This window comes from Stenella coeruleoalba (assembly GCF_951394435.1).
Source record: "Stenella coeruleoalba genome assembly, chromosome: 8".
Lineage (NCBI taxonomy): Eukaryota > Metazoa > Chordata > Mammalia > Artiodactyla > Delphinidae > Stenella > Stenella coeruleoalba.
This window is the reverse complement of record NC_137154.1, coordinates 100,352,980-100,373,223: the sequence shown is the minus strand read 5'-3', so window position 1 is coordinate 100,373,223 and position 20,244 is coordinate 100,352,980. Positions and strand designations below refer to the sequence as shown.

At 40.4% G+C, this 20,244-nt stretch overlaps 1 protein-coding gene across 1 annotated transcript; it reads right to left on the bottom strand.

Annotated features, from left to right (window-relative positions):
- Positions 1-12,992: 12,992 nt before the first annotated feature.
- Positions 12,993-18,304, bottom strand: LOC307190454 (protein PIP-1-like; the record flags this gene model as incomplete). The annotated part of the gene is made up of 3 exons (XM_079929610.1): positions 12,993-13,117; positions 13,802-13,996; positions 18,241-18,304. 3 exons carry the CDS (start codon positions 18,302-18,304, stop codon positions 12,993-12,995), a joined length of 384 nt encoding a protein of 127 aa, XP_079785736.1.
- Between the last annotated feature and the right edge of the window lie 1,940 nt (positions 18,305-20,244).

The window sequence follows — 20,244 nt, the reverse complement described above, 5'->3', positions numbered from 1 at the left end:
GCTCTGAAAGTCTCACATCATGGTAAACTCCCTTTTCTCAGGCAAATTTGGGATGGTTAAACATTTATGTATGTGAGAATAAACCTGGAAGTATAGAGACTAAAATATTTATATTGATTAACTCTGGTTAATAGATTATTGTTTATTTTAATTTTATTATACATGACCTTATATCCTTTTTTTTTTGAAGTCCAGAAAAGTGTGATTATATTCACAGCATAGTAATAGTAGCAATACTTCCTATGGACAGTGTACTTTCTTTTTTTTTAATTTTTATTTTTATTGAAGTATAGTTGATAAACAATGTTGTGTTAGTTTTGGGTGTACAGCAAAGTGAATTTGAAAAAGTATAGATACAGGTATATGTATAATTGAATCACTTTACTGAAAACCTTATATACTTTTAAATCTTTTCTACAGTGACCATGTTTTAATTTGCTAAACAGGGAAATTGGGGGAATTATAAAAGTCACTTTAAAACAACATCAATTCCATTCATTGGTCCAGGCTTCATCATCATTAGCCCATCCCTGAATCTCCTGGTTAGGACCAAACCCAAATTGACCTGTATAGGCTGGAGAATTTGGGTTTGTAGTTGTTTCTCTTTGAGGTGAGCTCTTGTGTTGGAGCAGAGAAATAACCAGACCCAGACTCACCTGTCTTCCAATTCTCTCCTTTGTCATTCTCATTATTTTTAAAAGTCCATGAAAAACATTATCTGAGCATTAAATATTTATCTGTTGAAGCTTACTTATGAGAAAGAAAATGTTTTAAACTATTATAAGCACACTAAGTAAAATGGGGAAAGATTAAAAAATAGATGTAATAATAATATAAATAATAGAAATATTCTTCATTTTTACATCAAGCCTAGTTTTTAAAAAAAGCGGTGGGGGAGAAAGAAGGAAACAGCAGAAGAGAGAAAGAAGGGAATGAAAAAGAAAAAGAAACAGGAGAGACGTGAAACATGATAAAGATAGAGAAAGGGGGGGGAGAATCTAAAGGAAAATTAAAGGTACAAACAAGGAAATAAAAAGATGGATGAAAATAGAGATTCCTAAACTCATGAGGTAGACTTTCTGCACTAATGCAAGGAAAGGAAAAAAGATGGAAGAAATGTCTTTGTCTAAAAACATGCTGGGGGCTTCCCTGGTGGCGCAGTGGTTGAGAGTCCACCTGCTGATGCAGGGGACACGGGTTCATGCCCCGGTCCGGGAAGATCCCACATGCCACGGAGCGGCTGCGTTCTCTTTGAGGCGTTTTATGGTGTCGCGTCTTACATTTAAGTCTTTAAGCCACTTTGAGTTTTTTTTGTGTATGGTGTGAGGGAGTGTTCTAACTTCACTGATATGTATGCGGCTGTCCAGCTTTCCCAACACCGCTTGCTAAAGAGACTTCCTTTTCTCTATTGTATATTCTTGTCTCCTTTGTCAAAGATTAATTGACCACAGGTGTGTGGGTTTATTTCTGGAGTCTCTATTCTGTTCCACTGATCTACCTGTCTGTTTTTGTGCCAATACCACACTGTTTTTATTACTGTAGCTTTGCAGTATTGTCTGAAGTCTCAAAGGGTTATGCCTCCAGCATTGTTCTTTTTCCTCAAGATTACTTTGGCAATTCTGGGTTTTTTGTAGTTCCATATAAATTTTAGGATTATTTGTTCTAGTTCTGTGAAAAATGTCATGGGTAATTTGATAGGGATCTCATTAAATCTGTAGATTGTTTTGGGTAGTATAGCCACTTAAACAATATTAATTCTTCCAATCCAAGAGCATGAGCTATCTTCCCATTTCCTTGAATCATCTTCAGTTTCCTTTATCAGTGTTTTATAATTCTCAGCATTAAGGCTTTCACCTCCTTGGGTAAGTTTTTTCCTAGTTATTGTATTTTTTTTTAAATAAAATTTTAAACAAGATTTTTTTTTTTTACTTTTCTGATATTTCATTGTCAGTGTAAAGAAATGCAACAGATTTCTGTATATTAGTCTTGTACCGTGCTACCCTGCTGAATTGGTTTATCAGTTCTAATAGTTTTTGTGTGGCATCTTTAGGTTTTCCATATAGAATATCATGTCATCTGCATATAATGACAATTTTACCTCTTCCCTTCCAATTTGGATACCTTTTATTTCTTTTTCTCGTCTAATTGCTGTGGCTAGGACTTTCAATACTATGTTGAATAGAAGTGGTGAGACTGGGCACCCTTGTCTTTTTCCAGAATTTAGTGGAAAGGCTTTCAGCTTCTCACCATTGAGTATTATACTGGCTGTGGGTTTGTCATAAATGGCTTTTATTATGTTATGAAATGCTCCCTCTATACCTACATTGGAAAGAGGTTTTTTTTTTTATCATGAATGAATGTTGAATTTCTCAAATGCTTTTTTCTGCATCTATTGAGATGATCATGTGGTTTTTGTCTTTTCCTTTGTTGATGTGGTGTATCATATTGATTGATTTACATAATTTTTTAAAAATTATTTTATTTTATTTTTGGCTGCATTGGGTCTTCATTGCTGCACGTGGGCTTTCTCTAGTTGTGGCGAGCGGGGGTTACTCTTCATTGCAGTGAGTGGGCTTCTCGTTGCAGTGGCTTCTCTTGTTGTGGAGCACAGGCTCCAGGCACGTGGGCTTCAGTAGTTGTGGCACGTGAGCTCAGTAGTTGTGGCTCACGGACTCTAGAGCGCAGGCTCGGTAGTTGTGGCGCACAGGCATAGTTGCTCTGCGGCATGTGGGATCTTCCTGGACCAGGGCTTGAACCCGTGTCCCCTGCATTGGCAGGCAGATTCTTAACCACTGCGCCACCAGGGAAGCCCCAATTTACATATGTTGAACCATCCTTGTGACTCTGGAATGAATTCAACTTGATCATGCTGTATGATCCTTTTTACTTGTTGTTGGATTTGGTTTGCTGTTATTTTGTTGAGGATTTTTGCATCTATATTTATCAAGGATATTGGCCTGTAATTTTCTTTTTTGGTAGTGTCTTTGCCTGGTTTTGGTATGACAGGTGGCAGGAATATACAATGAAGAAAGGACAGTCTCTTCAATAAGTGGTGTTGGGAAAACTGGACAGCTACATGTAAAAGAATGAAATTAGAACATTCTCTAACACCATATACAAAAAAAAAAAAAAAAAAGAGAAGAAAGAAAAAACCTCAAATGGATTAAAGAACTAAATCTAAGATGGGATACTATAAAACTCCTAGAAGAAAACATAGGCAGAACACTCTTGGACATAAATCACAGCAATAATTTTATGGCTCTGTCTCCTAGGGTAAAGGAAACAAAAGCAAAAATAAATAAATAGGACCTAAATAAACTTAAAAGCTTTTGCACAGCAAAGGAAACCACCAATGAAATGAAAAAACAATCTACTGAATGGGAGAAAATATTTGCAAATGATATGACCAATAAGGGATTAATATCCAACATATATAAACAGCTCATATAGCTCAACATCAAAAAAAAAAGCCATTGAAAAATGGGCAGAAGAACTGAATAGAGGAAATGCAGTTGACCAACAGGCACATGAGAGGATGATCAACATTGTTAATCACCAGGGAAATGCAAATCAAAACCACAATGATATATCACCTCACAACTGTCAGAATGGATATAATCAAAAAGAACACAAATTGGGAATTCTCTGGCTGTCCAATGGTTAGGACTCTGTGCTTGCACTGCTGAGCTAAGGGCCCAGGTTCAATCCCTGGTCAGGGAACTAAGATCCCACAAGCCGTGCAGAGTGGTTAAAAAAAAAAAAAAACCACAGATAACAAATACTGCACTACTGGTGGCAGTATAAGTTATTGCAGCCACTGTGGAAAACGGTATGGAGGTTTCTCAGAAAACTAAAAATAGATCTACCATTTGACCCAGCAATTGCCCTCTTCAGTATATATCCAAAACAAACAAACAAAAACCACAAAAAACAGTAATTTGAAAAGATGCATGCACCCTTATGTTCATAGCAGCATTATTTACAACTGCCTTGATATGGAAGCAACCTAAGTGTCCATCAATAGATGAATGGATAAAGAAGCTGTGGAATATATATACAATGGAATACTACTCAGCCATAAAAAAAAGAATGAAATTTTGCCATCTATAGCAACATGGATGGACTTGGAGTATTTTATGCTAAGTGAGGTCAGTCAGACAGTGAAAGACAAATACTGTGTGACATCACTTGTATGTGGAATCTGAAAACTACAACAATCTAGTGAATATAACAAAAAAAGGAGCAGACTCACAGATATAGAGAATAAACTAGTGGTTACCAGTGGGGAGGGGAGGAGAGGCAATACAGGGTGTGGGAGAGGGAGGTACAAACTATTGGGTATAAGATAAACTCAAGGATGTATTGTACAAAATGGGGAATATAGCCAATATTTTGTAATAATTGTAAATGGAAAGTAACTTTTAAAAATTGTATAAAAATTTTTAAAAATTAAAAAAAATTGAAAACAAGAAATGTACAAAATAAAAACACACCAGCTCTTGGTTTTATTGATTTTTTCTATTTTTAATCTCTATTTTATTTATTTCCTCTCTGATCTTTATTATTTCCTTCCTTCTGATGACTTTAGGTTTTGTTTGTTCTAATTTTTCTAGGTCATTAAGTTAGGTTGTTTATTTGGAATTTTTCTTGTTTTTTTGAGGAAAGCCTGTATCGTTATGAACTTCCCTCTTAGGACTGCTTTTGCTGCATCTCATAGGTTTTGTATGGCTGTGTTTCATTGTCATTTGTCTTGAAGTATTTTTGATTTCCTCTTTGCTTTCATTGTTGACCCATTGGTCTTTTAGTAGCATACTGTTTAGTCTCCATGTGATTGTTTTCTTTCTCGTTTCTCTTTCTGTGGTTGATTTCTAGTTTCATGACATTGTAGACAGAGAAAATGCTAGAAATAATTTCTATCCTCTTAAATTTGTTGAGCCTTGTTTTGTGCCCTACTATGTGGTCTATTCTAGAGCATGTTCCATGTGCACTTGAAAAGAATGTGTATTCTGTTTTTTGTTTTTTTTGTTTTTTTTAATGTAGTGTCCTGTAGATATCAATTAAGTCTAAGTGTTCTATTGTATCATTCAGGATCTCTGTTGCCTTACAGATTTTCTGTCTGGAAGATCTGTCCATTGATATCACTGGGTGGGGTGTTAAAGTCTCCTGCTATTATTGTCTTCCCATCAATTTGTCCCTTTACCTCTCTTAGTATTTGTTTTATGTGTTTAGGTGCTCCAATGTTGGGTGCATATATGTTAACGTGTATGATATCCTCTTCTTGTATTGATCCTTTTGTCATTATAATAGTGTCCTCCTTTGTCTATCTTTATGACCTTTGTTTTAAAGTCTATTTTGTCTGATATGAGTATTGCTACCCCCGCTTTCTTGTCATTTCCATTTGCATGAAATAGTTTTTCCACCCCCTTGCTTTCAATTTATATGTGTCTTTTGCCCTAAAATGGGTCTCCTGTAGGCAGCATATTGCAGGTTCTTGTTTCACTATCCAATCTGCCACTCTGTCTTTTGATCAGAGCATTTAGTCCATTGACATTTAAAGGAATTATTGATAAATATGTATTTATTGCCATTTTAAACCTTGTTTTCCAGTTGACTTTGTATTTAATCTTTGTTCCATTTTTCTGCTTTTTGTTTTTCCTTTTGTGATGTGTTGATTTTCTTTGTTATTACACTTGAGTTCCTTGGGTTTTGTGAGTCTATTGTATGTTTTTGGTTTGTGGGTATGTGGATTTCAAGTATGTTAACCCATAACTATATTTACTTGTTTTAGACTGATAGCCACGTAAGCTCAAACACATTCTTAAAGGTCTACATTTTCTTACTACTCTCCCCCTCACTTTGTAATTTTTATGTCCTATTTTACATCTTCATGTTTATCCTTTTGCTCTTCCTTATAATCACTTTCACAAAGTATTCAATTGTTTCTTAATCTATATAATGGCTTATGTAAGTGATCTTCAATACTTTTATAAACTTGCCTTTCCTATTGTGATTTTCCCTTTCCTATAGATTCTTGCTTCTTTTCCATTTAGAGAAGAACTTTCAATATTTCTTTTAGGACATGTATAGTATTGCTGTATTCTTCTAGTATTTTCTTGTCTGAGAAATTTTTTCTCTCTCCTTCTATTCTAAATGATAATCTTGCTGGATATAGTATCCTAGCTTACAGGTTTTTCCCTTTCAGGGCATTAAATATATCTTGCCACTCCCTTCTGGCCTGCAACATTTCTGTATAGAAATCAGCTGATAGCCTTATGGGGTTCCCTTGTAACTAACTCTCTGTTTTTCTCATACTGCCTTTAGAATCTTTTATCTTTAAATTTTGCCATTTTAATTATGATATGTCTTGGTGTAGGTCTGTTTGGGTTCATCTTGTTTGGGACTCTCTGTGCTTCCTCTACCTGGATATCTATTTCTTTCTTTTGGTTTCACATGTTTTCAGCCATAATTTCTTCAAATACATTTTTGATCTCTTTTCTCGTTCTTCTCCTTCTGGAATCCCTATTATGCATAGGTTGGCATGTTTTATATTATTCCATAGATCCTGTATGCTGCTTTCTTCTTCTTTTTTTTAATTTGTCTTTCTGTCTGCTTTTCTGATTGGGTGATTTCCATCATTCTATCTTCCAGATCACTTATTCGTTCTCCTGCACTATTTAGTTTGCTATTTATTGCCTTTAGCTTGGTTTTCATCTCAGCAATTGAATTGTCTAATTTTGATTGGCTCCTCTTTATAGTTCTAGTTCCCTGTTACAGTGATCCATTTTTCTATTAATAGCCCTTTCTAATTCCTTTAGCATTTTATGATGTTCTTTTTGAACTAGGAGTCTGATAGACTGGAGAGGTCTGTTTTATTGTTTTTTCTTTCAGGGGGATTTCTCTTCTTTTAATTGGGAGTAGTTCCTCTGGGTTTTTTTTTTCACTATATTTCTCTGACTCTATTAATTTAGGAGAAACAGTTATCTACTGTGGACTTGAAGGTCTTATATGAGGGAGACACCCTGTGTAGCATGTAAGAGTACAATATTTTGGGTGCAGGAGTGTTTTGGGTATGGATGCCTGCCATATCTTTGCTCAGAGTGTGCTGGCTGTTGGTCCCTTGATAGTGGGTGTGTTCAGTGTTGTGGTTACCAGAGTCTGCACTAGATGTTGGGCAGGGCCTCCTCTTTGATCTGTGGTTGTCATAGCCCTTTAGGGACAGGGTCTGCTCCCCACTTGTTGGAGTAGAAGCTCCCAGATCTGGTTCTAAGCTTCATAGTGAGATAGGTGGGACTGGATTGCTCCCTCTAAGAAAGGAGGCGCTGAGTGTTCTTCTGCAAGAGGTGTTCGCTGGGACCTGTGATTCTGTGATGTTGCCTGCCACCTGGTGTGCATGCCCACAAAGATCACTGTTGCTGGCACTGCCATCAGGGGCTGCCTCCACATGGGAGCTCCAGTAATTGGCTTGGAGCTCCCTTAAGCATGCATGTGTGCTCACAAAGCTGCTGGTGTGAAAACTCACGGGCACTGTGTCCCCTGAGCCCACAGTTAATCAGCTCAAATGGCCCTCAGGCATGCATGTGCAGTCCTGGCCCCAATATCCACCACAGCAAGAACCCGCCTGAGCTGTATCCCAGCACCTGCAGTAGGATTGGTGGTAATGGGCTCAGATTTCAGCCCTGCCTCCACATGTGCCCACAAAGTTCACAGAACCCACAGCTGCCAGAGTCTTTGCTCCACTGTAAGCATGCTGATAATGAGGCTGCTATGCAAACCCATGTCCCTCCCTTCCTGTGTTGACATGGGATTCCTATGGAGGACACACACTCCATCCTGCACGTGCCCCCAGTTGCAGCCCAACTGCACTCCAGTCCCTATGACCTGTCTCTGTGCAACCAACATGAGTCCTCTCCCTATGTCTGTCCAGTGAACCCCCAGTTTCAGCACGCAACCACTGTGCACACCAGCAGGCATACATCTCAGGCTGGGATGGGTGGTGATGTGGCCAGGACTGTCTGTACTGGTCTCTCTCTACCCTGTGGGGCTGCAGGCCAGCTCCTACACTCTCCTCTCAAGCCTCTGAAGCTCCTTACCTGTCCTGGCATAACTCCCAGCCAGGTTCCCAGGGTGAGGGAACTTTTCCTCTTTCAGACCTCCCTCCCTGGGGTGCAGGTCCCATCCCAACTCCTCTTCTTCTCCCTTTTCCCTTTGTCCTACAATTTGTTTTCCATGTAAGTAGCCTCTGTGGAGAGGATGGACACTAAGGAAATGTACTACTTTGAGGAGTCTAAACCTCATTTCAATAGGACTTGATAACATTGTTCAAAGGTGAATTTAACTCAAAGATACATGCACCCCAATGTTCATAGCAACACTATTTACAGTAACCAAGACATGGAAGCAACCTAAATGTCCATTGACAGAAGAATGTATAAAGAGGATGTGGCATATATATGTATAATGGAATATTACTCAGCCATAAAAAAATGAAATAATGCCATTTGCAGCAACATGGATAGACCTAGAGATTATCATACTAAGTGAAGTAAGTCAGACAAAGACAAATATATGATATCACTTATATGTGGAATCCAAAAAGTGATACAAATGAACTTATTTACAAAACAGAAACAGACTCACAAATATAGAAAACAAAGTTATGTTTACCAAAGGGGAAAGAGGGGAGGAATAAATTTGGAATATGGGATTAGCAAGATACAAACTTCTATATATAAAATATATAAACAACAAGGACCTATTGTATAACTCAGGAAACTATATTCAATATCTTGTAATAACCTATAATGGAAATGAATCTGAAAAAGAATATGTACATGTATAACTGAATCACTTTTGTGTATACCTGAAATATTGTAAATCAGCTATACTTCAATTTAAAAATCAAAATTAAAAAAAGAATATTAAGCCCAGCTCCAACATCTGGGTCTATTTGTATATAGCTCTCCACTGGTTAAACTCAGGGACCCTTCTCTATCCCCCACCACTTGGGAAGATGCTTGATCCACATGTTCTCACTAAAGTCCTCAGTGGAGGGAGAGGTTAGATCTGTGCTTATGAACAGATGAAGATCCTCCTGTTACCCATATATGTCTGTGTTTGGCTTGAGCCACCAAATGATAAAAACGAATCCCTCTCATTGATTCTCAGCTCTGCTTCTAAACCCCCTTCCATCCCTCCCTCCCTGCGCTGAGCACATATTTTACCTCCTAATGTTTTCTCTCTGTGTCAAATATCAGGGTTTTTGGTGTAATTTTTTATGGAAGGAAGAGACATGGAACTAGTACATGGAAACTGATTCAAGGGCTGATTGGGTTGGGGGCCAGTGAGTCCAGAAGAAAGAGAGATGATTGTGGAAGACAATATATAGTCTTAATAATCTATTAATCCTTTAATAGTCCCAAACAGCCTCTAGTCAGTTGTGTAGGTTCCATATTTGCCAGACAAACTGTTTGATCCCAGCCATGATTCTCTTGCCCTATGTCTTGCTGGGTTCTCACTCATAAGTGTGTTGACAAAGAGAAGATGAAGGAGACATTGGAAGCAATTAAGCCATGTTTTAGGAAGAAAAGAGAAGTCATCAGTGAAATGCAAATCAAAACTACCTTGGAACCCCCATACATCATAGGAATATAAAATGGTGTAGCCACTTTGGATAACACTTTGGCAGTTCTTTTAACTTTTTTTAGAAAGTTAAACAATGAATTACCATATGACATAGCAATTTCATACCCAGGTATTGGTGAAATAAAAATACTTTTAAGGCAGAACAAGAAAATCTTTAAACATAAGATTCCGTCTCTATCCATTTGGGCCACTACCCCTCTTTACTGTGCATTGTGCATCCACATTATACATTATCCAGATCTCCTTAGAAGACACAGGAATACCTGCTTGACCGAAAACAGCAATTTTCTCCTGGCATCAGCAAGGTAACTCCTTAGGAGATAACATTCCTTTCTCAATCCTGTAAGGGGTCACGATGACCCACTACTTGCCTTGTAAGTGCAGATCTGGACTATGTAAACTATCCATATGTTACTTTGATATATAATCTGTTGTCTCAAAAACGTATATAACTGTGCTTTGACCTCTAATGGGTGGAACAGTTCTTGGAGATTTCTGAAAGAGTGTTTCCTGGGTTATAATCCTCAAGTTGGGTTGAATAAAATTCCCCATTTCTTTCTTGGATTGACTATCAATTAATTTTTTCATTGACAGTATATACCTAAGAGAATTAAAAACAAGCTGACACAAAAATTTGCACACAGGTGTTCATAGTAGCATAATCCATAATAGGCAAAACGTGGAAAAAACCCAAATGTGTGTTAACTGCTGACTGGATAAACAAAATATGGTCTATCCGTACAATGGAATACTATTCAGCAATAAAAAGAAATGACATACTGATACATACTTGTCTACTTAAAGAAAAATGTACAACATAAGAGTTGTGAGTTTATGTTTTATTTAGTGACTTACTGAGGACTATAGCCTGGGTGACATCCTCTCAGTAACTCTGAGGAAATTACACAAAAGAGGCAGAGGAGAAGCCAGTTTATATGATTTTTGGCTAAGGAATATGTGTATCCAAGCATACATCTTGGTGAAAGATTACTGCTAGGCACAAAGAACACATATCTCAAGTTAACGATTTTAGTGTTTTTCCTATGTATGGGAAGGTACAAGAATCTGGTGTCATTAAAATTCTTCCTGAGATATACAACTATCTAAGGGGCCTGCTTGTCCACAGCACAGGGTGCTCCATCTGTTATCATCTTTCTTTCCTCTTAGAGTGCACTGTCGGTCAGCACTGCAGTGGGTTACAACTTAACTCTTGAGGAACCAGGTGGTGAGCAGTGCTCTCTGTTCTTCTTTGTTTACATGCCACAACATGAGGGAACATTGGAAATGAACAAACAATTAAATAGAAACGGATAAATGCTTTCAAATGTCAGCTGTGCCTTCATCTTTGGGTTTTCTGCATCCTCAAAAAACAAAAACAAAAAAACCCTTTAAAAAACCTCTTTCAAAGGTTGGAAAATTCAAGAGAAGAATAGTATTTTATAACATATGAAAACTATATGAAATTCAAATTTTAGTGTCCATGAGCAAAATTTTGTTAGAACACAGCCACGCTCATTTATTCACCTATTTTCTGTGGCTGCTTTTTGCTGCAAATGACAGAGTTGAATAGTTACAAAAGACTGTATGGTTCACAAAGCCTAAAATGTTTACTCTCTGGTCCTTACAGAGAATGTTTGTCTATTCTTGCTCCAATAAGTAACTTTTGGATTGGGGAGAGTATTGTGAACTTTGGAGACAGATCGTCTGGGTGGAAATCTACTGCCACAGTTTTGGGAACCTATTATACCTCTCTAGGCTTTAGTTCCCTCATCTATAATATGGGAATAATAATAGTACCTCCCTCACAGAGCTGTGAGAGTTAAAAGATATAATGCATACAAGAGTACTGCTTTTGATACCTGCAACTTACGATTATCATTGTTGTCTTATTATTGGCTGCATCACGGAAAGATACAAATGCTCAGAGCAGACACAATCATAAGGACTGGATACATTTTAGTGACATTCAACATCTTTGCACCTTTGAAATGTACCTTTGGGTGAAATATTTAAACATCAAGCATTGGTGGATGAAAAATGGGTACTTAGTGTGCCAGAATAAGATCACATATGCACTCTGCTTCTTATTCTAACGATAATTCCACCACTCAGAATTATCTTCAGTCTTCTGTCTTTGCAGATGGACTTTCTCTGGTTTTCCATCACATGGATGAAGATGAGCACCCCATAGCAGCTGAGTTTCATAGTACAGTTCTAATCACATTCAAAGAATTCGATTCTAAAATCCAATAACAAATTGCCAGGAAAGAGAATTTTATTGACTCAACTTGGGTCAAGTGTCCACTCCACCACTGATCCAGTCAACCCACACCAGAGGAAAGTCTTCTAACGTCCACATGGTTTGCACCCTTGAGGAGATGTGTCTAAACTCACTCTCCCACCCAGCCTGTGGCATGTTTTCTGTGAATGCAAAAACAAGCTATGGTGATACGGAGACCATTATCAGGTGATAACCAAAAAACGCAGAAGGCTGCAAATAAGAAAAAGAGTTTATTTAGAGTTCTAAGAATTACATTTTGGGAGGCACCGATTCGAATGGCAACTCAAATGTGCTCCAGGGGGAACAGAAAATAGCGGGGGCTTCTAAAGGCAAAAAAAGATATTCCAGAGAAGTAATGAAAGTTATCTTTACAGAACTACGATTGGTGCCGGCAGACTTTCAGTCACTTGCTGGAAGCACATTGGTTGCTAAGCTGTGGTCTCTAAGGAGTAAAGAAGGCAAGTTCCAGGTGGTCTCAGGATGGATGGGTCCAAAGTTTATGTTGGGTTTAGGGATGGACGTGTGTAAGTTCCACTTCCTTAATAGCCTCCCAACTCCATCTTAAATCACTTTGACATAAGTGACTCCATTTTTTAAAAATTTTTTATTTAAGCCACTTAAGAGATTTGTGTTACAACACCTAGCCCACTCAACTAACCCATCATTTATGGACTCCCCTCACACTTCTACTGTTTTCAGCTTTCAAAGACTCTCCCTCCTCCTTCAGTTCCTGCCCCCAGAACATGCAGAATCACAAATGCAGCCTTCCACAGACGCTGCCTTTTTAAGCAGCAATCGATGTGACTGATGATTTAGGGCCTGAAAAGGGAGAAGGTAGCCTTGAACCTAGCTATGCCCATCAATCTTCACCCCAATTTGGTTTCAAAAATTATCCCTGGGGCATCTCGCAATGAAGGAAAGGAAAGGGGGCCTGAAAACAGAACGAGCCTGAGGCTGCTTCTTAAAAGGGACCCATATTCAGATCACAGAATCTTGGAGACTGTGGTGGTTGAAAGGGATCCTAACTTAGCTTCATCCACCACGTCAGGGCAAAAGCTGGGCCCTGTCTTTAGAACTTGTTGCAGAGAGGTGAGTCATGGCAGCATCTAAATTCCACAGTAACACTGAATTTAAAGAGCTTCATAGGAACACATAGGCTGCTACAACCCTGATATCCATAGGAAATGGTGTCACCTGGAAAGGGACAGAGAAGAGGGCAAGTGAGGTCCCAGAACCCAGGCTGCAGGCCCATGGGTATGGGGCCCAGCATATCCTGGTATGCAGCTCAGTAAATATTCCTGAACGAAATCACAGGATCAATGCATCAACCAACTAATCAAGAATGAGGGGAAAATAGCACATCCCATGGAGGACTCATGCTCCTGGTAGGGTGAATGTCTGCCTCCTGGGAATGAGATGCTGGAGATAGGCCCCCTAATGGGCTCTCCTAAAATAGCTCTGCAAGCTCTGTATATTAGAGCTCAATCCATTCCCTCCACACAAGAGAGGGCAGAGAGGATGAATGGAAATTGCCCTCTCCACCCTGACCATTTCTCCCCCAATCTATGTCCCTAGTTCCCCAAAACCCCATCACAGTCAGGTCCCACTCAGAGGAATTTCAGCAGCCCAGTTCTAGTTACCCTCAGGAGCTAAACTCCTTACTTTGCTTACAGGTCACCATCCCAATTAATAGTGAGTGGCAGCCCAGTACCACAACGAGATGAAAATGTTTCACTAGGTTAAGAAAAGAAAACCAACCCCTTTTCTATGCAGTTCCTACTCCCAGGGTTCCTGAGGGGTCACTTCCCTGAGTCCTACAGGCACCCAGCCTTGTTCTTGGGACCCAGGCTCTCATGGTGTCCCATGGAGGGTTCATACTATCCTCCCACCCTGAACACCCACTGCCAGCCCCTAACCTCTGGCAAAGGTCACCCAGGAGACTTCTCAGGCCCCACCTACCTTCGTAGACCTTCCTCAGGAAGCACTGCTGGCTGCCTTGAGTGTGGCAGAAGCTTCCCCTGTTCTCGCAAACCCCGCTGGCATTGACTCGGTGACACTGGAAACATTCTAGAGCTGGAAAGTCAAAGCAGCGTAATAAGGCTCTTACGTCCCAGCATCCCGGCTGCTCAGGAGGGAGCACACCTGTGACCCAGGTGCGCCTGGACACTGACCAGCTCCCAGTGCCTGAGGAATGTGCTGAAAGCAGGTCATTTCTCCATGCTTGGCTTGCACCTGGGAGGAGGCGTGCACGCCTCTAGGCACAAGGTCTGCACCTGAGCACAGAGGGCTCTGCCTGTCCTCCCAGGGATGGGCTGTGCTGCTGGAGGAATGAGGTCAAGCCTTTCACTGCAGCTCCATTGACCCCACTTGCCAACTGATTATCACCCCAACACCAAGGGGCACCATTGAAAATGTTCCACGTGAATGGCATCTGCAGGAGCAGAACAGGTGATGGTTGGAGTTGCGAAGGAGTCGGCACTGCCCACCCCTGCTCCGTCCTGGCTGCAGCTTCACAAAGCCTCCCCTCACCCTCCTTCACACAGAGCCCCACCCTCCACTCTCCCTTTCATCTGAGGAGTCGGGCTCCAAGGAGAACGCCAGGACTCAGCCTAAAAGGAGAGCTGAAGGGGACAGGTAGGGGAGAGAAAGGACAGGTGGGAGGAGGAGGATGGGAAGTAAAAGAGAAGATTGGAAGTAAGAGAGTGAGGCAAGCCAGGGGGAGATTGAGGAGGGGAGGGGAGGAGAGGAGGGGAGGAAGGAAGGGAGGGAGGAAGAGAGGGAGGGAGGGAGCTTCCAGACAAACACTTGCCCTGGAGCCTCCTTCTTGGGATGAGCACCCAGTGGTCCCTGCGCTCCCTGCGTTATTCACCAAACAGTGAGCACTGACATCTGGGAGGCCCTATTCCATGTGTTGGGAATTGAGTGCTGAAGGAGCACTAAAACATGCATTCCACTTATTTAAACAATAAACAAATAAATGGGGAAAATGACTGACAATGGAAAAGAAGAAAGGTTATTTCAGGTCCTGGTGACTTGTGAAGATGATGAGATGGAGGAAACATGGAGGAGACAGCGTGGGGAGACCTTGGGGAGGCAGAAAAGCTTTCTCAAGTGTGATTTAAGCTCAAACCTGAATGATTTTGTTTTTAAAGCTGACTACTTAAACGGCTGGGAGAAGTTGGGAAACTGGTTCCAGGAAGATCCACAGGCAAGTGCACAGAAGGGTTCTGAGACGGAATTAGCTTGGCCAGCTTGAGAAACAAGCAGAACAACACAGGTAAAGTGGAAAAGGGTGAGAATATTATAAAATGGGACTGAAGAGGTCGGTAGAGACCAGACCATAAGCACGTATCTGCTTAGACCCGCACTGTTGTATATGGTATCCACAGGACTTACATGGCTGTTGAGCCTGTGAAATGCGAGTAGTCCAAACAGATGGGCTGTAGGTCAATTTCAAACACTTAGCACACAAAAAAAATTTTAATTGCTTATCAGTAACTTTGATGTTGATTACATGCTGAAGTAATATTTTAGATGTATTGGGTTAAATAAAGTGTACTATTAAAGTTAATTTTACACATTTCTTATTTTTTTAATATGCCTACTAGAAGATTTAGAATAACATCTGTAGCTCAGCTTATATCTTATTTGGACAGGACAGTTTAGGCCATTGTAAGAACTGGGATTTTATTCAAAGTTGGAGGAAGCCATCAGAGGTTTTTCAATAGAGAATGACATTAACTGATCTATGTTTTGCAGTTTCACTATGTTTTTCTATTCACTGCAGGTGTGCAGACAATAGATTTTAAAGAAAGAGAAAGTAACAGAGGGCTAGGAAACAGGGTGGAAACTGGAAGGAAGCCACAAGTCAACCGAATCCGTGCAAAATGTGAGAAATTAAAGGTCAAGTATAAATGAAATATTTATGTGGGAAACAGGGGCTGGGAAAGCTACAGCAGAACAAATAGAAGGTCATTTCAATGTGCTTGCCACGACCTCATCATTTTTTGTGTAGTTTAAATCTGAAACTATACATTTTTTTATTTACTCACACATTTTTATCTTGCAGTAAAGCTTTTCGCCTGGAATGAACTTTGAAAAATGCACACTCAGTAGAAAACTGAGCACTCAATTCCTCTTCCTCTAAACTTAATGATGACTGTATAACTTGAACAGCCTGTCTGTCAATATTTACCATTGCCCCTGGGCCTGTGCTGTCCCTGATCCCATGAAAACCTCCTAAAGATACAAATCTGCTTAAGAATTTCAGTGGCTCTTTTGAAAGTTAGTAGTTATTTGAAGAAGGCTGTGCCCTAGGATGATTTCACTTGTGCAGCTGCAACAGAGGCCTCACGTATCACTGACTGAAGCAGGTGTAATTCCCATTGTTCTCCCTGTAGCCCTCAGCCTTCACCTCCACATGCTTGTGACTGCAACACTTGTGACTCTGACGGGGGGCTGTAGGACACACTCGCTGTGCATACAGGGCAGCTGGAACAGTGGAGAGCAGATGCCTCTGGGAGCGTCCCTCTCCCAAGAACAGATGGGGAATCGGTGGGTGACTACTCCAACTTTCTCACCCATGAGTTGGATCCTCTACACTGTCCTCCAGAATTTCCAGCAGGATGGATTCCATTTGCCCACCACGGTGTCCAGCTTATTAACTTCATTGCATATTCTGTCTTACTTCCCCACGCCCGTCCTGGTATTTCCTGGGATCACCTTCCAGACAAATGATTTTTACTCCTATCAGCTTCAGAGGGAAGCACAAGCCAGGATGATGGATTTTCATTTAGATCAAATGTGTGTTCTTCTAAATTAATTTTTTATATTTTTTATTCTGAGTCTTCTTGTGCTTTTACAAAACAAACAAAACATTGACTATTAACAGACTGATTCCGTTTGCTGAAGAAGGACATTGGAAACAAATGATGCCTATTAATGCCAATGATCATTCCAGTTTTCAATCAATCATGGAATCAAATAAAAGCTATGAAAGTATATTCTGTAGAAGGTGAAATACCTGACTTTTTGTGAATGCTATAATAAATTTAATTTAAAAGTCCACATAGAACATAAAATCATTTCTTTTTACTGTGAAAGAATAAATACAAATGCTGGTAGAATATAATATTGCAGCAAAAAAAAAAAAGTTTTTACTTAATTGAGGCCCAGAGAGCAAAAAATGCCCTGATAGTTGGTTTTGATTCACACATAATTCTGAAGTGTGTCCTAACTGTGTCCAAACCAGATAGTATATGAATATAAATAAATATATATGTAAATACTTTACATATTTTAATGTTATATATTATAATGTTAAAATATATAATATATATAACATATAGAATATGTTATTTTATGAATTATATATATGAAAAAATATATTTTATATATTATATATGTATGTGCACATACACACCCACAGATAAAATAACTGAACTGTAAAATTTTGTGATGTGGAATAAAAAATAGTCTTTAGCAAAATTTCTCCCTGCTCCTTGTCATCAAGCAGATCTGAAAATGGTTTAGCTTCTAAGGAACTACATTGTGATTCAATCTAAGTGTGCTACAACAGTAATGAACATTTTGTAAAAGGTCCTGCAAATATCAGTTGCATTTTGGTCAGGTAGTAGATTTTGACTCCATTTTTTTATGTTTCACAGCTGGCAGCCTTGAAGTCTCTCCCCTGTGCCCCACATCTGGGCCTCAGGAGCTCCCTCCTTTACCACTGGTGGGAGTTTCAAACCACACAAGCCCCTACCTGAATGCAGGAACCCTTGCCCTGTCTGTTCCCCTCACCACCATAGAAATTTGAGTCTCCTTTCTCCGTTCCCTCAAGCCATCTTAAGACACCTGGCAGTAAGCCCTGCTCTCCCGAGAAAGCCTCATTAGGTAAGTAATAAATCTTTTCATACTCTCCTGGTGCATATGTGACATCATCAGTCTTGACATCTGATCCAAGTTTGGGTGAGGGTCCATCCTGTTTCTACAGTATAACCCCAACAGTCTGAAATCTTAAAGTAGTCAACAAATGGAGTACCCAAGTATTTCAGCTTTCAAAAATGTTTAACCAGTTGAAGTTATGAAAAACAGACTTTCAAGCAAAAAGATATTGAAATGTATTCCTACGAAAGCAGAATGCCCCAGATTAAATTGTAAAATGTATATGGTCGTCTTATCTGTTGGACATTCTAATGTCAAGGCAAGCAGACAAAGAGTCAAAGAGAGAGGCAGTGCCTGGAAACATAACCTGCCACTCACCCAGGTTCTCCTCAGTCCCCATTGCCCTCCTACATGCTCCCCAGAGGGCTCACCTTGCAGGAATCTCAGCAGTGAGGACAGGACCACCAGCAGCAGCAGCAGGAGGCACTTACCCATCTCTGGATTTGGCCCCAGCACCAAAGATTTACGGAAGGCAGGACAGAACCACAGGCCTTGAGAGCCTCTGAGATATGGCTTTATAATTCCAGGCTGGGAGGAGCAGCCAATGGCAGCCCAGGCAAAGGGCTGTACTTCCACAGACAAAGAGCAAACAGGGTCCCTGAAGGAACTGGGGCCCTGCATTCCTTTCAGCATTATTGGCCCTGCTCACCTCCACTGGCCCTACTGAGGGAGCCAGGTTATGTAAGAAGAGCTGGCTCTTTTGTGTCTCCATTTCACAATTGTAAAATGGAAGACTAGAGTCTGACTTACACTGCCTAAGGATTTGGGAATTCAATTGAGTTAGTGACGTTTTATAATCTAAGATGTTTGCCATATTGAAAGGAACTACTGAGGTATGGTGTGAACAAAAATACTCCTATTAAGGATACTCTCTTATTAAAATAAGCCTAGGGAAATAAACACATGCTTAGACTTTGTAAAGTGCAGGCTGGACACAAATAGATTTTGGTGGTAGTGTTACCAACCAAGGTTCCTGGCCTCCTTAATCAAAAGAAATTGATCAGAGGCCAGACAAGAAATTCAGGCAAGGCTTTATTGGGGCCCCTGCTGCAGCAGGGGAAAGTGAGAACTAGCAACAGTTTCCCTTATTCACTCGCTCACTCAGAGGAGGTGAGCTGGTTCCTTACATGGGGTGAGGTAGGGGGTGGGTCCAGGGGTCAGGCTGGAGGGGTGGCTTAGGTGGTCTGCCCACCCCTTTGGTGGTGTTGTGTACAGGGGGCATACATAGGACCCTGCTTTTGCTCCCGGCTCTTCAGAAGTGGCAGTTGTGCTTTTGGTCTCTTTGTATCTTGTTGTCCATAATCTGCCCCAACTGCACATGCACACAGTTATTTCTAGTCCCTTATAGTTTCTTTGTATTTTGTTGCTGGAGGAGACATTTGTCCAGGTGCAAGCACTGCAGCAAAGGGTCCTAGGTCCCAGGTCCCAGCCTGTCTCAGTGTTATTGTCTCCTTTCTTGGAAATGAAGCACATCTGCATTTGTTTTTTCACGTTTTGGCAAACAGGAGCAAAATGGAGTATTTCTCCATTTCTCCATCTTCAAGATTTATACTACAAGCAACCCAGAGTTCTTGTTGTCAGTTTTTCATCTCACTATTCCTTTTTAAATAAAATTTTCTTTTCTATTCTGGATGCTAGATTAGAGCCAGTGGAGAACTCTCTTTCCAGAATGGTGTCAGGAGGAGATCTGCAGACCCATTCCCACCCCATCCAATGAAACAACTATAACTGGCAAAAGCTATTTTTAAAACAATCATTTTAAATCTCTGGAAAATGTCCTAAGGGCATACAGCAAATCAAGAAACTTTTTTTTTCAAGAAAATGTACTAAATCTCAGTAGGAACAGTGAGAATCTGTGGCATCTGAACCATAACTTGCACAGGTCTGCATGAAAGAAATTCCACTCTAGGAAGGTATGGCCAAGAAAAATGGGGCATTCTTTACCCCAGCTCCCAGTGGAGGGACATGGCATCTCACTGGGAGGGTCAGACCACTAGCATTCCTCAAGCATCGTAGTTCCAAGTTGCAAAAGCTAAATTCCTGCAAGTATGGCCAAGACAAATGTGTCCCTTCCTCCACCAACCATGCTCCCCACCAGAAAGCAGAGCCTCTAACACAGGTGTGGCAATCTGATAATATTGGGTCCCAATTGCCCTCAGCTATGGCAGAGGTTCCATTTCAGGAGAGGCAAGACAAGAAGACCAAAGGCTACTCCCCCTGTGCAGTACCTTGCTTGGAAAGCAGGGATGTAGCTCTTGGCTAAGTAGGTCTCTGCCCCTCCACAAACTCTGGGCTTAGAGATTTTGCCAAGAGAGAGGGGCAGTCCATAGGAGCTTAAGAATCTGAAGTTCTCCCCAGAAAAACAAACTTTATTC